General features: G+C 35.6%; 1 protein-coding gene across 2 annotated transcripts; it reads right to left on the bottom strand.

The window, feature by feature from the left end:
* Positions 1 to 13,692: 13,692 nt before the first annotated feature.
* Positions 13,693 to 20,046, bottom strand: LOC136218401 (probable U6 snRNA-associated Sm-like protein LSm4). 2 transcript variants are annotated; one of them, XM_066005247.1, is made up of 8 exons: positions 19,889 to 20,046; positions 19,589 to 19,633; positions 19,368 to 19,409; positions 19,143 to 19,241; positions 18,967 to 19,044; positions 14,599 to 14,638; positions 14,232 to 14,396; positions 13,693 to 13,997 (listed from the first exon to the last, which is right to left on the bottom strand). In XM_066005247.1, the coding sequence occupies exons 2-8, from the start codon at positions 19,589 to 19,591 to the stop codon at positions 13,975 to 13,977; spliced, it is 450 nt and encodes a 149-aa protein (XP_065861319.1). In that variant the 5' UTR covers positions 19,592 to 19,633; positions 19,889 to 20,046; the 3' UTR covers positions 13,693 to 13,974. The 2 variants fall into 2 exon arrangements, with proteins under 2 accessions (XP_065861319.1, XP_065861320.1); XM_066005248.1 differs by having other exon boundaries at positions 19,865 to 20,019.
* Positions 20,047 to 20,658: the final 612 nt, after the last annotated feature.

Genomic DNA, 20,658 nt, shown 5'->3' with positions numbered 1-20,658 from the left:
ACTGCAAGCGTGTTAATTTAGACAATTTTTTTGATAAACAAAGAAGAAGCCTAGAAGGCTGCGACTCCAGCAAAACTGAATGTTTAAAGGACGACATCTACATCTCTACCCATACAGTTTGCATTTCTATAAACATAGATCGTTAACAAAACCAAGAAGATTATTCTTGATAATATTTGGCTAAATTACACTTATGCCCACGGTATGACCACTGAATTAAAAAAACGTAGCATAAAAGCTACTGAATTTATATTAAAATTACATCCATAATCACTAATACCATTGGCCCACATTTTTGACATTTAACTACCTCTTCAACCGATTAACTTCTCATCGGAGAAAGCAAGTAGTGCATCTCCACTAGAGAGTTTACGACCACGTAAGATATGATCAGAGTGAGCCAATTCCATATAGTACTCAAAACTTTGTTTAGCTGGCCATTTCCTTAAGTGGAAGTAGCCATTGACAGAAGTAAACCAATTTTTGAGTGAGTTGGAGAAATGATAGTGCATCTTGAAGTGAAGATGCTCTAGCCATCACAGAACACAACCAGAAAAGCAAGAAAGTGAGCGCAAATTTCTATTTCTCTCTCTTCATCTCGTTCGCTGTCTCTATTTCTCTATCTGTTTCCCTCTCTCTTTCATTGTTCTCTAGAAAATCTTCAACTCAAGTCGTCTGTCCTCACTAGTCCAACAACGGAATTCCTGCAAGGCTAGTGCCAATAATCCGTCCAAATTCGGAGTTTCAAAATAGCTTCAATCCACCAAAACTCGAAGAGCGAAGCTCATAGTACATTAATATAAATCCTAGATGAGAGAGAGAGAGAGAGAGTGTGTGTGTGTGAAATGGAGAGGTAAAATAGGGAGAGAATAAGCTAACCGGTTGAAGAGGGGGTCAAAGGTAAAAAAAAAGTGGATCAACAGTAATAGTAGCCATGTATATAATTTAGTGTAAAGTTTATAACTTTTATGTTACGTTTTGAATTTCAGTGGCCACACCGTAAAAATGGATAAAGTTTAGTGGCCATAGATGTAATTTACCCGATAATATTTATAGTAGCCATAGTAGCAATTTGAAAAGAAATCATCATGAAAACTTCTATCCCTAGTGATACCCTAATAAATATTCTCCTATATATTCATTGACACTTGGACGAATACCCTCCTTATGATCTAGATCCTCAATAGGGACCATCCGATCCAAGTAATGAATATCCCCTGAAGATGCTTGTAGTACTATCCGGCCACATGGATCAATATCTGTCGTTCCCAAAATTAATAGATGAAGGAAGGACAGTCTTTGGATCATTTGAGGCGGTTGCACAAAGGATGATTGTCGTACGACAAGGGCATATGGATCAATATCCACCGTTCATCCGAAATTAGTACGATGAAGGAAAGAGAGCCCTTGGATCATATGTGGCGGTTACGTAGGATGCTTGCCATATGGTAGACCGCGCCACCCAACGTCACAACGGTTTTAGGACCTCATGACCAACCAGATGGTGACACCTGTCTAATGAGTCATTAGGGGACATATTCCCCAAGATTATGACATCTACCTTTAAGACTATTATATATAGACAAGGTGAGCACCCTAAAGAAGTAAGTAACATCACAATCACCAATATTCTAATTGCCTTCAACCCTCCTTCAACTTTTGTCAACTTAAGCATCAGAGCGGGTTCACCGAACTCTGGTCCCTCTTTGACTAGCTATTCCTCCCTTTCAAGTCAATCAAGAGGATACTAGAAGGCATCATATAATGATATACATCAATCGGAGTGGTGAGCATGGAGCGAACATGAGCTCCTAGCAAGCAATGACTCCGATAACTAACAAAGTCTATGGAGCTATGACCAGTCTGTTGAGGTTTTATGTCCTATAAACAATTGTCTTAGGATATAAATACTTGCAAATGAATTGTTCTTTAAATCATTTGTTTTAATTAGTTATAGTATGTTTAACTATATATAAAGGCATTCATCTTTTATTAAGAACTAACTAAAGTTAAATAAAAGGAAACCCCAAAGTTTATTTAAAAGTGATTATAAAATGTTCATACAAGCATGAAGTGAGACTAAAATTTATGATAAACTAATAAACTTAAAACAACTCCAAGTCAAGCAATATGTTTAAGGGGTTAACATGATGCTGTTGAGACTTGCATGTAATAATGTCTTCTATTGTGAACAGATGGCTGATCTCACAAGCTTCGGATATGGAGATATTTGAATAGTTATATGGATCCGGTGAAGGAGTTCATTAGGATTGAGGATCCGACTTGAGATAACAAGATGGATGGATTTATCCTATGTAACCTGTTTGTCTCAAATGGTATTAGTAGGTATAAGTAATCCTCAGACTCAAATAAATATTAATTAGTGATTCTGGATCATGGAGTGAGATGCTTTGACTTTGTGCAATCACGATCCATAACAGGAATGATCTTGGGGTGTGTGCGTGAGGCGTTGGGTATCACATAAAGTAATTGCGGGATAGTTAATATTAGATTGAGCATTCATAACTCCTGATAAATGGGAGATATGTCCATGGGCCTCTTGTCACTACAAGAAAACTGCTAGTTAGCTGTCGCAGTTTTGGTAGCTGATGCGGTAGCCAAAGCAGTTTACCGACTGAAATTAACGGTTTACCGACCAAAATCATTCGGTCAGTAAATCGCTAGTCGCTGAGAAACGCCAACTATTTCTGGCAGTAGTCGCAGAGTTTACCGACTGTCTAATTTAGTCGCTGAGTGGTCGCAATTTTTACCGACCACATTTGCGACTAAAAAGCAGTCGCTAATGTGCTAGATCTACCCATTATCTGATCGGTTTACCGACGGAACATTTGTCGGTAATTTCGAAATTTTTGCTACTGATCTTACTCGTTGGATGGCATATCTCGTCATAATGTGCTGGAAAATTTATTTATTTAATTGTAATTTATAATTTTTTATATAATAATAATTATAATTACAATTAGGATTATTAAATATAATTATAAACATATTTTAACCTTCACAATAAATTAACTACAACATACAACAACAAACAATATTCATGAAAACTAGAATTAGAGAAACATATTTACCAATAAATTCCAGCAAACACAAAAAAAATGTTTAACCTGCTCCAAAATAGGTCGTATAGAAAGCAGAGGGATCAGGTCGGAGGTCTGAAAGGAGAGAGATTAGGTCTGAGAAGAAGAGATGAGAGAGGGCTTAGGTCAGGTTCGAAAAGTTGAGAAGAGATGAGAGGGGGCTTATGTTGAGATCGGAATGCAGAGAAGAGAGGAGAGGCGGCTAGGTCAAGCTCGAGAGCAGAGAAGAGGGGGGCTTTAGGTCGATTTGATTTAGGTTTTTCCTTTTTCTCAACTTCCTTTTATATTTATATTTATATTTATTTTTCTTTTTAAATTCCTTTTTATATTTTTAATTTCTTTTTTCTTTTTTTTTTATTTGGTAAGAAGGGTGCCAATATTTGCCCCAACTTTTTGCGACTGGTTAATAATCAGCGACCGAACCAGTCGTTAATTAGCGACCGAACTTTACCTAGTTGCTAAAAACGGTCGCTAACAAACTGTTTTCTTGTAGTGTGTGGAGAATTAACTTGAAATCCTTGCAAGGTGATAGGGTTAAGTGTTGAAATGAAGATTTTACTTAATCTAACAATTCAGAGTTAATTCTACCTGAACAAGTAAAACAAACGTCTCATTATATGTAACTTGACATTATCCATAGTTACAGTTTCGTTTAAAGGATATAGCTGATGAAAGATCGAATTATATTGGAACTAATACAAAAAGGTAAACGACGAAATCAACATGTCTTCTTATACGGTTCTGCTATTCACAGTCCGCACACTCATTCTGTTATACAATCGGTTGAATATAATTTGGAGAAATTAATTCAATAACTGTATACGACTAGTAGTAATAAGAACCTATTGGATCACACATGCGACTTGGAACCAGAAGGGAAGAATGGTAATTATAGGGTGGAGTAGTATATGGACCGAAATTGGTATGTGTATTTATTAAGTAGGAATAATTGATTTATTTAGATAATTATAATTAAATTATAATTATAGTTAAATCAATTATAGGATAAAGTTTAATTAGAATTATAATGAGATTAAGGGGGTGTTTGTTTACCTACTTTTCACCTCATGTTTGCCTTTTCAGTTTAAAAGGCAGAGTTTTAGGTGTTTGGTTAGACACTTTCTATTTGCTTTTTACAACTGAAAAGTAGCTTTTTACAAAAGCAAAGAATCTATGCTTTTTAGAAAAGCAGCATTTTCCAACAGCAACCAGCAAACAGGAACAACAAACAACAAGTAGCCAAACGCCTAAATCTCTAATTAATATTATCCTAAAAGATAAGTTATCTAATTATGATTAGAGATAACGTTTATATTTATATGGGATATAAATGTGGATCATATGATAACTTATCCTACTTATCTAATAGATAATCCTAATTAAAATGAGATTCTGATTAAGTGTTTTAATCTATTCCTAATAGGGTTTGGAATCTAAATTAAACTATAAATACCCCCCTACTACATAGAATTTGACCAATACAAAGAAGAGGGCAAAAATTCTTTCGACTCCACCCGACTAATTAGTATTCTCGTCTTCTCTCTTTGATCCCGTGTTGATTCCTTGAGAGGCAATCTATTTTGGTTGTTATTCAACGGTTGATTACTAATCGTTTTATTATTGTTTGTTTTGTGTGTTCTTGGAAATACGAATGATTTCCGTATGGGCACATCTCTAGCAACAACATTCATTATGGTTGAAAGTATAACGTAATCGATCCATGTTCCTCAATCGTTTTCCCCGGAAGCTAGGTACTTGGCATAGTGAGAAATTCCTTTCCGCATAGCGACCTCAGGAAACGAGAGAAATATAAATCAATTGTTTCAATCGATTGATTAGTCTAAGTTTATACGTTTGAACTTTTTCCCTAGTAAAGTCGCCACTGTGAGCGGGTGGTCTTAAAACTACATGCGCGAGTGGATTTTCCCACCGTGGGTGCATGGGAGAATGTATAAGAATAGGTGATACGAGCAAGATGGACAAGATTGTGAGGCAAAATGTTCATGGAAAAAGGCTTCAAAGATCAAGTTTCTACCAAAAATGGGAGAAATAACCAGAAATAACAGTTCATTAAGGATTCCTCTTAAACAGCCGCAAACAAGTGCAAAACAACGTAATCAGCAACAAAAACGGATCGGATAAACAAACTTCGGATAAACACACGGGCCAAGCAAGAACCAATGAGAGAGTGAAACGTGGGAGACATCTTTAATGCACCAAGATGACAATGAATGGTTGTGATGCAATTGTTTTGATGTATTTTGTTCTTAGTACCATTTTGCCCTTACTGTTTAGGGTTGAAACTTTTGTCTTATAAATAGTTTCTTTTGTGGTTAGTGAAAGGCATTCTTACCTGGAGCCACCTTTTTAGCTTTCTTTTAAAGTTTCTATTTTTAGTATTTTGGGGATAGAACAACCTGTTCACTCATGGAAATGAGTGAGTAGTTTATCTTTTGCCGGTCTAACCAGCCATAAATTGTGATTGTAAGTATTCATTTTCTATCAATGAAGTATCTTTATCACTGAATGGTTGTTGAATGGTATGCAAAAATGTCTTAGACGATGATCAACTCTAAGTGTTAGTGACGATGGATGATATGACAATGCTCCTAACTCATGGAAACAACCATTTAATGTATATTATTTTGGACGGACACGAATATAACCATACATTGAGGTTTTATTTATGAATGCTCCTTATTCTTAATTCTGGAATAACTTAGCATAAGGACACTTGGTTAAGCGTTGTTCTTAGAATCTATGGAAAAAGGGACACCTGACCTTAGTGATTGATGAAGGAGAAACTTAAACCATGAAACTTAATGATGCCTTTGTCGATAGATTAGTTATGCTTGTAATCGCTATTCGGCGTAGTGCTAGACCTGCAAACTGTTCCAATCTAATATTCAGCCTGTTTCATTCATGTTTTCTTTCATTTATGCATGTTCACTAAACCTATTTCAAGTTATTGATTCTAGCGTTTAAGGTAACTGTTCCGAGACTTAACTCAATCCCTGTGGAAATGACACTTAGTTTTATCCAACTACAACTGACCTAGTACACTTGCTAGAGTCCATATATAATACACCAATAGGATTCTTATTTTGTGAATTCACTCCCCTGGGCACCCTTTTTAGTGGTTCCCTCATGTTCATCGTTCGTATTAAGGACAAGTCACACAACTTTGAAAGGCACGAATCATTTGATACCGTCTCCTTTTCTTTTTAATTGGATTCTTAGGTTTATTGATGGGCGGACCCTATCCCCGAAGGATAATAAGAGTCGTCACTCGGTTTATTTTCTACTCATTAAGAAATAATAGATATAGCAAACGTCGCAATGAGACTATCATACCCTCTAGAGGCAGAGTTCGTGGACTCTTATATCTACTTTATCTTAATTCAGAATCTCCTTAAATACCTCTTAATCAGTTCATTTCATGCAGACTTCTACTTCACATTCAACCCTAAATAATTACTATTCATGCCAAAGCGATAGATCAACAAGTGATTATTACTTTCAGAAGTCGGGACTTCCCGACTTCTCAGATTTATTCAAACAAGTTGCAAATATGGCACACTCATTAATTTTGGCTTTGATTTAAGGACTGAAATTCGATGAACGAGAATGCGTCCAAAGTTTGATTAATGATGACTTTATACAAAATCTTTTATTTTATAAAAATGATAAATGACATTCACAATCATGAAAATATTAAGGAAGGGGGTTTGAGAAAACTTTCCTAATCAAATATGAAATTTATAATAATTATCCTCATATTCCGAAGAATACACTAAAACCTTGTATACTTGTTTCTTCATTTCGAAAATCATATAGTGGTCGGGATAATCATCGATTTAATACCAATTATTCTGTTGAAAACTCAAAAAATTACGACCAATTCCTAAAGGACCTCGAGATTATTTCAGAGTCAGAATTTCCGAGAACGAAAGTTGGACTTGGATCAATAAAATTCCATTTTTAGGCAAAGTTTTCATAATTAATTACCCTCCATATTCCAAAGAATACGCCAAAACCTTGTACACTTGTTACTTCATTTCGATAATCCTGCAGCAACCAGAATAATTACTGACGAGAATACCGCTTATAGTGGAAAAATCTTAGAAGATTTATGATCATTACCTAAAGACCCTCGAGAAACATTCCATGGAGAGAATATCATGTTTTTCTCAAAATCCTCAAGAGCGGAATTAAGACTTATGCCGATAAACTTTTTTTATTGAAAAATTAGATTAAATAAAGCTAGAAAACTTTAAAGAATCAAAATAAATGTCCAAATATTCCAATAAATGTCTTAAATGTTTGGGACATCCATTGGAATATCCCTAAAACCTATAGAATAAAATGGAATTTTTATTTCAAAGAAACTAAAACCTAATAAAAATTAGAAAAATCACAATAAATGAATAAAAATCCTAAAAATTATTCCAATGATCCAAATATTCATTTCGATGCTATTGGAACTCTAGAAAAAAAATATATGAGAATTTTATCTAAGGGAAAACTATTTTTAATAATAAAATCCTAATAAAAATTAGAAAACTGATAACTAAATGAATAAAAATTCTAAAAAAATGTTCCAATGACCCGAATTTTATTTGGGTGCTACTGGAACTCTAGGAAAAAAATATGATATTTTTATCTAAAGAAAAACTATTTTTTTTTTCAAGGTAGGAAAATCTGGGATAGAGGGAAGGTGGAAGAGTTGTTGACCGAGGCAGATGCCAAAATTGTGTGTAGGATGGTCTTACCAACCAGAGAAGTAGAAGATGGACCAATGTGGAATTTCACCAAAAATGGCATGTACACAAGTAAATCAGGGTATAGAGCGCTTTGTGATGGATATGGTGATGTGAATCAGGATGATGGGTGGAGTAGAATTTGGAAGATGCATGTTCCCCCAAAAGTTAGAATGTTTGTGTGGAAGTTGGCCTCGGGCTGTGTGGCCACTAGACATAGATTGGCAGGGAGGGGGTTGACAATCCCAACGCAGTGCCCCTTCTGTCACTCTGATACTGAGCATGACCATCATCTCTTTGTGGATTGTGTATACGCCCAAGAATGTTGGAACCTATCCGGGATCAATACGGATGTATTCCAACCTGATTATCTAACGGGTTCTATTTTGCAGGTACTCTTGTCCAATGATCAGGAAACCATAACCAAGATGGCAATGACGCTTTGGGTCATTTGGAATCAAAGGAATCAGATAGTCTGGGAGAGCAAAATCCAACTACCAGAAACGGCTATCTCTCTTGCGGATAACTACCTTGCTGCCTGGCGCCAGTCCCAGATGAAGAACCTCCCTGCTGCTGCCCATCACCGGTCCACGACCTCAGTGGCCCAATCCGATGTCAGCATCGCACAGAATCGCCCAAGTCTAGATCCTCAGGCGGGCCAACCAGTCACCGCCCGCCTTGCTGCGCAACGAAGGCTGCACACTTCCATCATCATCGACGCCAACGCCAATGCTAACACTGTTGCCCATCGGCTTGAGCATACGGCGCGGACGTCAATGCCACATGTACGACATATTAGCTGGTCTCGCCCCCCTTTAGGCTTCGTCAAATGCAATTGTGACGCGGCTACCTTTAAAGCTGAATCTCGAAGTGGGGTGGGAGCTTTACTTAGATCTTCTGATGGATCCTTCATGGCTTGTCGTAGTCGCATAATCCCTATTGTTGATGATATTAGGGAAGCTGAAGCATTAGCTCTACGTGAGGCATTGCATTGGTGTGTCTATCTTAATTGTATTAATGTCTTGTTTGAAAGTGACTCTTTGATTGTGGTTAATAGTGTCAATTCGGTTGATCCAGACTTGTCTGTTTATGGGTCAATTATTCAGGATTGTAAGACTTTATTAAGTAGTCGACACGATTATAAAGTGTCTTTCTCTCCACGCCTAGCGAACAGGGGCGCTCATGTTGTTGCACGACATGCCCTGTCCAATGCTAGCGAGTTTGTTTCTTTTTCTGCTCCGGCTTGGTTGCAGGAAACTATTGTTGCTGATTCGATTTAAGCAATGAATTTAATCTTGTTTCAAAAAAAAAAAAAAAAATCCTAAAAATAAACTAAATAACTAAAAAAATCAAAATAAATAAAAAATAAATATTTCCTCAACTCAAAATTCATTTTTTTTTACCAAAGATTCTTGCATAGTAGAGTTTTTACTAGAATTCTAGTGTATAAATAATTTAAAAGAAAACTCCAGAAACATGAGTTACACAAAATGATCAGTAAAAAATTATTCAAAACTCTGTTCTTGATGAGTTAGAACACCATTATTTTCCGGAAATAAACTTCTAAAAGCCATTATTAAAAATTGAAAATAATTTCAAATGACCTCAAATAAAAAAAATCAAGAATAATGATATTAATCCAGGAAAGCAATAAAAGGTCATTTTATTTCTCAGAAATTACCCTTGGAGCGTACCTCCAGTGCGGTTTATCGACTTTAATCCGCTAGATCCTTCTCGACTCCGATTTTGAGACCTAAAATGAGGTGAAAAGGTTTGGGTTATTGATTATGAATTAATCAAAATCCAAAACTTTAACGAAATAGACAGAGAGTTGAATTTAAGCCACTTTATCTCTCAAGAAAAAAGTTTCTCTAAAAATTCTAAAAGTATTTCTATCAAATAGAGCAAACTTTTCTCTAATTTTTTCAAATCTCAACAGCATTATGTAGTTTATTCTCTTGAAATTTAGAATCATAAAGTATAGTCTCAATTCATCTTGTATAAACACTTTATGTTATGAAAATAAACTAAGAATTTCTTCTATTTATTAGTTATGTGATAAAACTTAAAATGTCTTTTTATAATTAATTATTATATTGAATGAATCAAATAACTCAAATGAACATTTCATTTATAAAAAAGAGTATCTTAAAATAATTGTCTTTCGGACATATTCCTAACAACATTCACCAATCAACAGATGATATCTAGCATGACCCATCAAAGCTTAAAATGGTGCAATTATACCTTTAACTTTGGCGACCAAGGGCAATTTTACCCCTAACTTTGATAAGTTTTTGAGAAATAGTACATCAAACTATCTTCTCGCTCATGAATCTTGTCATCTACACTTTACATATGCGTCATTTAATCACTCATTAGTAACAGATCACAAACATATGATTAGACGTGAAGGCTAACAGATATTTGTTCTAGCCATAGATAGAAAGCTACAATTTCTGCTAAAGTATTGGCAAATAAAGTAGAGGGTGGAAAAAACACATTCAAATTCACTTGTTTAACCCTAGTAGGGGCTTTTTTTTAGGGTTTTGAGCAGTCTCAGAAGTGTAAGCTTTTTTAGATTTGGAAGAGGTAGCTTTTTGTGCTTTGGGGGCCATGATTGGAAATAAAAGCAAAATCTTCTGAAACTTTTACAAGTTAACAAATATTACAGAAAAGTAGAAAAGAAAGCAAGGGACTTTACAAAAATCGCAAGGAGGAAGATGAAGCAAAAAGTGCGAACAGAAATCTTTGCTTTTGCAATTTAAAAAGGTAAGATGGATGCGTTCCAAAGGGCGGCAAGGTTCATGATTATTATCTATTCTTTAGATCTTCTCGAGAAACGAGGGATAGGTAATAAGTGCACCTACCGAAACTACATGAGTTGGACAATTCCTAAGGAAGGGAAACGTCTGCAAATAAGGGAAAGTGGGCTTCCAAAAGTAACAAAATTGGGCTCATCCTTTCAATGAATGATTAAGTTAAGCACAAAGCCCTAAAGAGCTTTGAATCAATATCATATTAAATAAAGGCATCGGCATGTGGATCAATAAGAAGCTTTGAAAAAAAACGTAACCATCAATACACATGTATCAACCACAAGGTCGGATTCCAAAGATACGCTCCTAATCCCTATGTAGCGTCGTAATTTACGGTGAAGGGAGACATGCACAAAAGTGCATGGAATTAAACCAATCAGCCGTCAACACGTGAAAATCTATTCAACATTAGGTACCTTTCATTTATAATAAATAGTCATTCTCAAAAAAATACAAATCACATCTATCTTCACTCAGTTTTTAAGTCTACTTACTCTCTTCATAGTAAAATATTGACTTAAACATCGGAGAAGGGACGTCACACACAGACCTCTCTCTAAATTAAGCATTGGTGAATTAAACAATACAGTATCACCTTGAATGGAGGGTTGGGAAGAGTTCATAAAAGTTAATAAGGGTTAATGATAACTATTGTTTGAAAACGAATAATTAAATGGATAAGAGTATGATCATAAACCCTTTCCAAAATCTCTCAAATTCTTAACCCTCTAAATTAGGAGTTTAAAAGGGTTAAGAATTGTTCATCAAAAAAAAAAAAAAAAAAATCATCAAAAAAGGTTAAGAATTCAGTTACAAAATAATCCATATCCAATATCTTTAATTTTTTGCCCTCTCTTTTCTCTAGAGAAATTTATAAGGAAATTCAAATTTTAAAAATTACTTATAATTTTGTCAATCAATATTTTGAATTATATCATGGTATGGCAATTAAAGAAATGTAGCTGTCACTTCCATTTCACCGAATTAACTACTTCAAAAATTATTTTACATTTGTAAAATAAAATTGGTATTACACCCATTTGAGTCCCTAAATTAAAGTTTAAAAGTCAATTAGGACCCTAAACTATCAAAATCATCAATTAGATCCCTGAACTAAGCAAAAATCATCACTTGAGTCCTCATCCTATCTTAAAGTTAGAAACTGTAACTATTTAATAAAGACTGTAATAATCTCTGTGTTGGTTCAAAATAGGTTTGAGGAAGATGGTTTGGAATTGTTCAACCGAATGATTTTCGTTGAGGTTTCAATTGATGATTTTTGTTTAAAATGGGGACTCAATTGATGATTTTTGCTTAGTTCAAGAACCTGATTGATGATTTTGATAGTTTGGGGTCCTAATTGAATTTGAAACCTTAGTTTGGGGGAGCTAAATGTGTATTATGCCAATAAAATTTAAAACTTTTGATGTATTAAGAATTAAACTACTAACATTAATAAAACTATAATATTATTATCATTTATGATTTTCATATAAAGAACCTTTTTTTTTTAACTCAAATCACAACCACCTTTTATTCTTCTTTATAAGATAGACATTTAAGCAATTTTTTTATTTACATATTTCAAACCAAACAAGGTAAAAGTATTAACCTTTAAATGTGTTTATAAACTCATTGGCCCGCCCAACCCAGTCTTCCATAGGTCAAACTTAGACATGCATATTTAATAGTTGACCCGACCCAACTCGAAATCATAAAAGCTCAAACATAAAATGGACCAAATCTGGAATTTATCTAAAAAACAATGTTGGCCTGATCACAACTTAACTTACAATGCATTCTAGTTTTACTTATTCATTTATAGTATGATCATGTTTAATTTTTAATTTATATAAATATATTAGTTGGACAAACTGAGTTAACCTTAATTAAAAAATTAGTATTTTTGGCCGACCAAGGTAATTTAGGTATCAACCTGATCAGACCCAGTCCGATCCATGAAAAGATCTATTGATCCTTATAAACTCATATCTTCCAAACCATGGTAAGATCCACCACTTTCTTATTCAAACTATTCATTTCCCTTCCTAACCATTACTTTATTAACTCATTCCAACCCTCCATCCAATCAATGTATTAAAAAAAAAAAATTGTTATTTGTCTAATAATTAAGCAATAAATGTCCTCAATTACCCAACCAGTTGTCCATCAATTTTCTCCATCCATAATAATAATAAAACCACATAAACTACTAAATATATTGGATCCAAATAGGGATGACAACTAGTAAGACACCCACAAGTAATATCAATCTCATATCCTACTCATTTAGTTTTTAAATTATTCATCCCGATCTCATTACCTATGGATATACTTTTTAAATCCTATACCCTTCAACATATAAAACAAATAAATTACAAATTTAACAAAACATTACTTTAATAAACTATCCATAAATTTAACCAACATTCTAAATTATTCAATTATCAAAAATTTAAAACACATTAAAAATAAATAGTTAAATTTCATATCCATCTCAAATTTCACAAAATTCAGATAATCCCTAGAATCCAATAGTATTAACTTTCCTTACCCATTGTCATCACTAGTCCCAGAAATCACAGCTGATTTCACAGCATAACATGGGATAGTAATAACATGTTTCACCAATAACGATGTACCAGCATAACATGGGATAGTAATAACATGTTTCACCAATAACAATGTACCAGCAAAAGAGACCCCAGAGCTTTCTACCGACATTATCAACAATGTAGCAATAAAACCCAACACCTGAGGCCTCAGATGTCACAACATTAGAGGAAAAATAAATCTCAATTTTTGCTATGAGAAATCTTATGACAAGAATTAGGACAATAATAATAATAATCTACGAGATTTTTAACATTATTGGCCTGATTTACAGAAGCATCAGCAAATAACTTATTATAAGAGCAGGTCATCACACACGCACACAAAAGTCCCAGAGCCTGCCTACCAATTCCCATAATCAACCGCTCTAACAATGTTTTAAGCTAAATAAGAGGCACATTTAGCATTAAATATTTATCATAATTATCAATGAGCAAATTATGAACGTCCCAAAAATAATAAACTCAGTAAGCTCAACAGGCAAGATATCATCCAGAAGTACACATTACGGGAGTTCACAGGAGAACCATAATACGAACTCAGCAATTTCGGAACCTAACTTTTGACAGAAATATATCAGCCAACCATTCGATGGAATAATTAAGACATTTCACATATAAGATGGGCCTAAATGCCTCTAAAAGTAGCAAAATGGCCCAAGGTTGGGTACCATCTCTTGCATCAACCCCTGCCTCGCCCTGCACCTGTAACCAAACAAACAATTAAGCATTACCTCACTAAACAGCTCTCCAAGGAATTTTAGAATATCTATCAATAGCGGCTTAATAAAAATTAACTTTAACAAAAGGGTTAACCAAATTCTGATTCAGCATATTTGACAAATTGATGATTTTCATGCAAGATTGATTATTCATCTTTCTATTGTCTTCTTAGGTAATAAATATTGAAAGTTCTTATTTATACTTCTCTTAGATTACCTCTGCCTCCACCAGTCTTCCCACCTGGACCACCTCGGCCTCGGCCTCCACCTGCAGCCTTAGCCCCCCCATCATCAAGGCCACGCCCAATTCCCTTCACTGGCCTTCCGCCATCTTCTCTGCCTCCTCTTCCTCTTCCACGCCCTACTCCAGGTGGCTTCCTATCTGGAAATTTTCAGATAATCAATTAACATAACATGAAACTTGAAGAGAAAATCACTAGATAACCAACATCACAAGTCTCTGCTAACTGAATATTTAAAGATAAAAAAGAAGAAAGCTCAATGCAAAAAAAAAAAAAAACACAGCTAAAGCTTATTCATCCTATACCTAAAAGATAGATGCCAATGAACTAGTTCACACATACCTGAGCGGCTCTTCGTTTCTTCCTGAACTTTATCAATCACCTGAAACATGAGTTACAAAATTGGATGAGCAAACCGCACTACTTAGGCACCGGGAAAAAAAAAAAAGTATAAACCAGAACAGCTTGTTATGGAATATGCCAATCCCATTAACAAAATTGGCCGGAAGAGTTAGTTATATTACAAACTAAAAAGAAGCTTAAGATGAGGAATAGTATAGCATATAGTCCAATGATGCATCTATTGTTTATCCTAAAAAATATTCCGCCCTGTCTTAGGTATTCCTCTAATTTTTTGAAAGAAAAAAAAAAAAAAGAACTTTTTATGGGTGGAAATTAGGAATCAATCAATTTCAATAAACACCTGATTAAATAAGGGTTCTTCAGCACTGCACAAGCTCAGTAGCTCATTTATCAAACATGATCAACATCATTACACTATTTAGTTTATGTAGGGGTGAAATTATCGGGTTAGTGTCAAATGATTCAACCCTAACCCAACCAAAAAAAAATTGACGTGTCAACCCAATCCGCTTAGTGTCGATTTCATGTCGTGTTTCCATGTCCCATGTAAATTTACTACCAATTTCAATTGTGATATGATATTAAAATATAGAGGATATAAAAATACTTCTACGTATTTGTCAGTTTTGGATTAATAGTTTAACCTTGATCATCAAAAAGTTTGACCTAACATCTACTTAATAAACACTTAACTGTTAATATCATGTTGGGGTCGTGCCACATGAAATTAAGCTATCCCTAGTGATAATAGTAATTTTATTACCTTTATTAATTAAGGTTACATAACTCCGCCTATGAGGGTCACTTGGTGGCCTTTACAGCCGGTCCCAAGCCCGGACAAAGGAGGAAGGTTGCGGTAGGTTTGTGGCGGCCAGCGTAAAACTTAGCCACATCTTATGACATGAACCATACTATAAATACCGTTGGGGCGTTCCCTACTCAGCGACGCGCTGCACTTCCTAGACCCGGGTGTAGTGATAAATGTGCAAGGGTTGCTAGGTCATCGCCCCGAAGCGGCGCGCCACCCCAGGACCCGGGGGTGGTGTCAAATATGCAAGGGTTGCGGGTAAATAAGCTAGTCCACGGTAATGGTAGGGGTAGGGGTAAGGGTAGTAGGTTACGCTTTGGGACATGGAACATAGGTTCTTTGACAGGAAGATTAGCTGAAATTGTAGATGTTATGAAGAGGAAGAGAATAAATATAATGTGCCTACAAGAAACCAAGTGGGTTGGAGCCAAGGCTAGAGAGATAGCTCCTTGGGGTTATAAGCTTTGGTACCCAGGAAAGGATAAGGGTAGAAATGGAGTAGGTATTCTTATTGATAGGGAGTATATTGATGATGTAGTAGCGGTGTCTAGGAAGAGCGATAGAATTATGAGTGTTAAGCTAGTGATAGGGGATGAGGTTGTGAATGTCATTAGTGCATATGCGCCACAAATAGGATTAGATGTCTCTATCAGACAAGCTTTTTGGGAGGACCTAGAGGAAGTGGTGCAACAGGTTCCTAGGGATGAAAAAATGGTACTGGGGTGATCTCAATGGACACGTGGGTTCTAGGCGAGATGGGTTTGAGAGTGTTCATGGAGGGTATAGTTTTGGAGATAAGAATGAAGCAGGAAATGATATTTTGGAATTCGCATCAGCCTATGACTTGAGTATCATGAAAAACATGGTTTATGAAGAGAACATCCCACTTAGTGACTTATCGGAGTGGCGGTAATGCGAGCCAAATTGACTTCTTAGTAAGGAGTGCTTGGAGAAAGAGTTATATTGATTGTAAGGTGATCCCTGGTGAGTGTACGACAACCCAACATAGAGTAGTGGTGCTTGATTTTCGAAGTAGGAAATGTATAAGAAAACAAACACCACAAGTAGAGACTAAGATTAAGTGGTAGAAATTGCAAGGGGAGAATCAACAAAAATTTGTGGATGAGATGACCAAAAAAGATGTTTGGACTTGTAATATGGATTTAGATATAGATTCGATATGGACTAAGATGGAACATAGTATAAGGGAAGTAGCGAAGGAAGTTCTAGGGGAATCTAAAGGTAGCATGCCACCGGGTAAGGACACATCTTGGGTGGACAGAAGAAGTACGACAAGCAGTAAAGAGTAAGCGAGAATCCTATAAAATATTGGGGAAATGTAGGCGTGACGAGAACTACGAAAAATACAAAGAGGCTAAAAGGGAAGTAAAGAAGGTCATACGAGATGCTAGAGCAAAGGTGAATCGGGATCTGTATACAAGATTGGATACGAAAGAAGGGGAAAGAGACATATATAGAATTGCTCGGATGAGAGATAAGAAAACGCGAGATCTCGAAAAAGTTAAATGTGTGAAGGATGTGGACCAAAAAGTCCTAGTTGGAGATAAGGATATCAAGGAACGATGGAGGTCCTATTTTGATGACTTATTTAATGGAGATCGCAGACAAGATGTTGGAGATATAAGTATCCATCACGATATGATAAATCATGAATGCCTGCGGAGAATTCAAAAGGGTGAAGTCAAAATGACATTAAGTAAGATGAAGTTGAAGAAAGCAGTAGGACCGGATGGCATCCCTATTGAGATTTGGAGATGTTTGGGAGAAAGAGAAATCAAATGGTTGACGACGTTCTTCAACAAAATTTGGAGAAACAATAAGATGTTATCAGAATGGAGGAAAAGTATCTTAATCCCTTTGTATAAGAACAAAGGCGATGTCCAAGATTGTGCCAACTATCGGGGAATCAAATTAATGAGTCACACTATGAAACTTTGGGAGCGAGTGATCGAACAAAGGCTAAGGAGGACGGTGAAGATCTCAGAAATCCAGTTTGGCTTTATGCCGGGAAGATCAACTATGGAAGCCATCCATCTAATGAGTCAATTAATGGAGCACTATCAAAATAAGAAGAAAGACTTGCATATGGTTTTCATTGACTTGGAGAAAGCATATGATAAGGTACCAAGGGAAGTATTTTGGTAGGCCTTGATAAGGAAAGGCATTTCGCGGAAATATATTGACATCATAAAGGACATGTATGAGGGAGCATGCACGAGTGTACGTACTAGTGTTGGGAAGACTGAAGAGTTCCCTATTACAATTGGAGTGCATCAAGGTTCCGCACTAAGCCTATTTCTTTTTGCCATCGTTATGGATGAACTAACAAGTTCACTTCAAGATGGTATACCATGGTGCATGCTGTTTGCAGATGATATTGTGTTGGTTGATGAGACGAAAGAAGGAGTGGAGAGGAAGTTGGAACTATGGAGACAAACTCTAGAATCTAGAGGCTTTAAGTTGAGCCGAAGTAAGACAGAATATTTGGAGTGTAAGTTTAGCGACCATAGGAGTAGGGAGGCAGGGACAATCACCCTAGATGGGAGAGTTGTTCAGGCCTCGGATTGCTTCCGGTATTTAGGATCTATTATCCAAACGGATGGAGAAGTAGACGGAGATGTTGCTCATAGGATTAAAGCTGGTTGGTCGAAGTGGAAGAGTGCTACGGGTTTCCTTTGTGACCCCGGCATGCCTAATAGATTGAAGGGAAAATTCTACCGGACGGCAATTAGACCAGCATTGTTATATGGTACGGAGTGTTGGGCAGTGAAACACTGCCACATCCATAAGATGTCGGTGGCGGAGATGCGTATGTTGAGATGGATGTGTGGTCATACGAGAAAGGATCGGGTGTGTAATGAAATAATTAGGACAAAAGTAGGGGTCACATCTATTGAGAATAAAATGAGAGAAAACCGATTAAGGTGGTTTGGCCATGTGAGACGTAGAGCGCTTGATGCGCCGGTTAGGAGAACCGAAGAGTGGCAAAGGGATGTAGTGATGAGGGGTAGGGGAAGACCTAAGCAAACTTGGAGGAGGGTGATCGAGAGTGATATTAGTTTACTGGGAATTGAGGAAAATATGGTAGTGGATAGGACGGAGTGGAGGGAGCGAATTTGTGTCGCTGACACAACTTGATTTCACGGTTTTATATGATGGTTCATGTTAGCCGACCCCAAATCATTTCGGGACTAAGGCTTTGTTGTTGTTGTTGTATTAATTAAGTTTACATGTAAAAACATGAGAAGATATAACAATAATTTCGAATATTTGTATTATTTTCGTGTTAGAAGGTCAACTCTAACCCAACACAAAGATTTGCATGTCGATCTCATATCAACCTAAAAATGACCCATTACCTGTTTAGTAGAACACAAACCCAATAAATCCATGTCAATTTCGTGATTCGTACATAATTGCCACCTCTAAGTTTATGTAACTAAGAAAGACTAGTTAATCATAAAAGCAAATGAAATGGTAAGGCAATGCTTGTTCATGTAGAGAAGGACAGTAATTACCTCATCCGGAACTCTAAGGTATTTGATAGTATTCCCTCGTATATAGCATTCAGGCATCCGCCAAAACCTATCTCCATCCTGCAATAAATTCCGTTTTAACATAAATAAGATCAAAACAAGATGACATCCTCAATAAATAGGTTATTTATGTATAAAATAAGAACACCAAAGCATACCTTCGAAGTACAGATGACTTCACGAAGATGGATGTTCATCCAAGTGTCACAATTGACTAAATGGCCATTGTAAGTCTCCCCATTTTTCAGTTCCACCAACTGTTACAACATAGAATCACCATGAATTACAAGCTGCATCAAGAAGACAAAGCGGTAAAACAAAGTCCACACAAACAGAAATTCTACTACAATTTCAAAAAGTGCAAAAAAAAAAAGGTCACTTACCATTGGGTGGCCCTGTGCAGTCTTAAGTAGAGAAAGAGGAAGCTGCAATGCAAAAATTGACCGTGAAAAGAAAGTAAATATCAGAAAACAAGAAAACAATCATTTAAAAACCAAAATCGCTCCAAGTATTTGCAGAGAAAGAAAAACCTTACGACAGGAAATATATCTTATTCATCTTCGGAAAGAAAAATAAATTAAATCTATCTAAGTTGAGAACTAACCATTTTCTAGGGCACAGAAAGTCTAATCCAGCCAACTCGAGCAAACTGAGAGGAAAAAGCAAAAAGTCAAGCACACGAGTAATAAAGGAAAGCAATAAAAAAAAAATAACTTCCTTCGATCTCCTTTGGATGAACAACAAAAAAAACAGACAAGTTTAAGAGTCATAGCAACTCAAAATCCCGCAGTCGTCGAAACCTCAGCTTAGATTCTCAAGGAAACTTAAAAGAGAGAAGTAGAAAAGAAAACGATTAGGTGATAGCAAAATCCCTACAAACCTAAAATTTGAAAATTGAAATTACCCAGAGCGTCACTTCTCTTCTTGTTTCTGTGAGAGCGGATCGATTCGAGCGGGACTTTTCACTACGAGTCCCTCCTTCCCTAGCAATTCCTTCTTCTTCTTCTTCTTTTTTTTTTTTTTTTTTAAGTTATTAATATCAATTATTATTATGGAGCTTATATCCAGTGATACGTCCAATTTTGGCCATAAAGTTTTGAAAAAAATTCGTAGGTCGGCTGATAGTTGATTTTTTTTTTTTAATTAGCTTATTGTGTAAGGGCCTGTTTGGTTCAGCCGTTAACTAATAACTATTGCGGTTGTTGTTAGCTGTTTGCAGTTACAGTTGCAGTTGCAGTAAGCTGTTAGTTGTTGCTGTTAGCTGTTTGTTATTAGTTGTTTAATTAATAGTGTTTAGTAAAATTATATTGAACTATTGTTGTTCGGATTTAAAATGTCTAAAATGGACATTTTTAAATTAATCAACGATGAAATTATAAAAGGGAAAATGTGAAAAAATGTCTATAAAATTGCTTTTGGCTGCTAACATTAGGGGTATAATTGCACCATTTTAGACGTTAAGGGTAAAATTCATCCTAGGTACAAATGTTAGAGGTATTTTTGCACCTTATCCTATTATAAAATAAAAAAATATGTTACACAAATTAATAAAAATAATCTATATAAAAAATAAAAATTTTATTAAACGTAATAAAACCTTATTCTTCCGATAATTATGTTGTAAAAATATAAATAATGTTAAAGAATAAATATATTTTGTGGAAATAAGAAAGA

Source organism: Euphorbia lathyris, chromosome 2, assembly GCF_963576675.1.
Source record: "Euphorbia lathyris chromosome 2, ddEupLath1.1, whole genome shotgun sequence".
NCBI classification, from domain to species: domain Eukaryota; kingdom Viridiplantae; phylum Streptophyta; class Magnoliopsida; order Malpighiales; family Euphorbiaceae; genus Euphorbia; species Euphorbia lathyris.
Note: the sequence above shows the minus strand (reverse complement) of the source record. Positions and strands in the feature narration are given on the sequence as shown.

Bases quoted from the DNA above. Each gene is read 5' to 3' on its own strand.
- LOC136218401 (XM_066005247.1), bottom strand. The intron at 19,045-19,142 runs GTATGCTTTGGT...AATTTATTGCAG, and splicing joins AAGTCATCTGTACTTCGAAG to GATGGAGATAGGTTTTGGCG. The intron at 13,998-14,231 runs GTAATCTAAGAG...GTTTGGTTACAG, and splicing joins GAAGACTGGTGGAGGCAGAG to GTGCAGGGCGAGGCAGGGGT.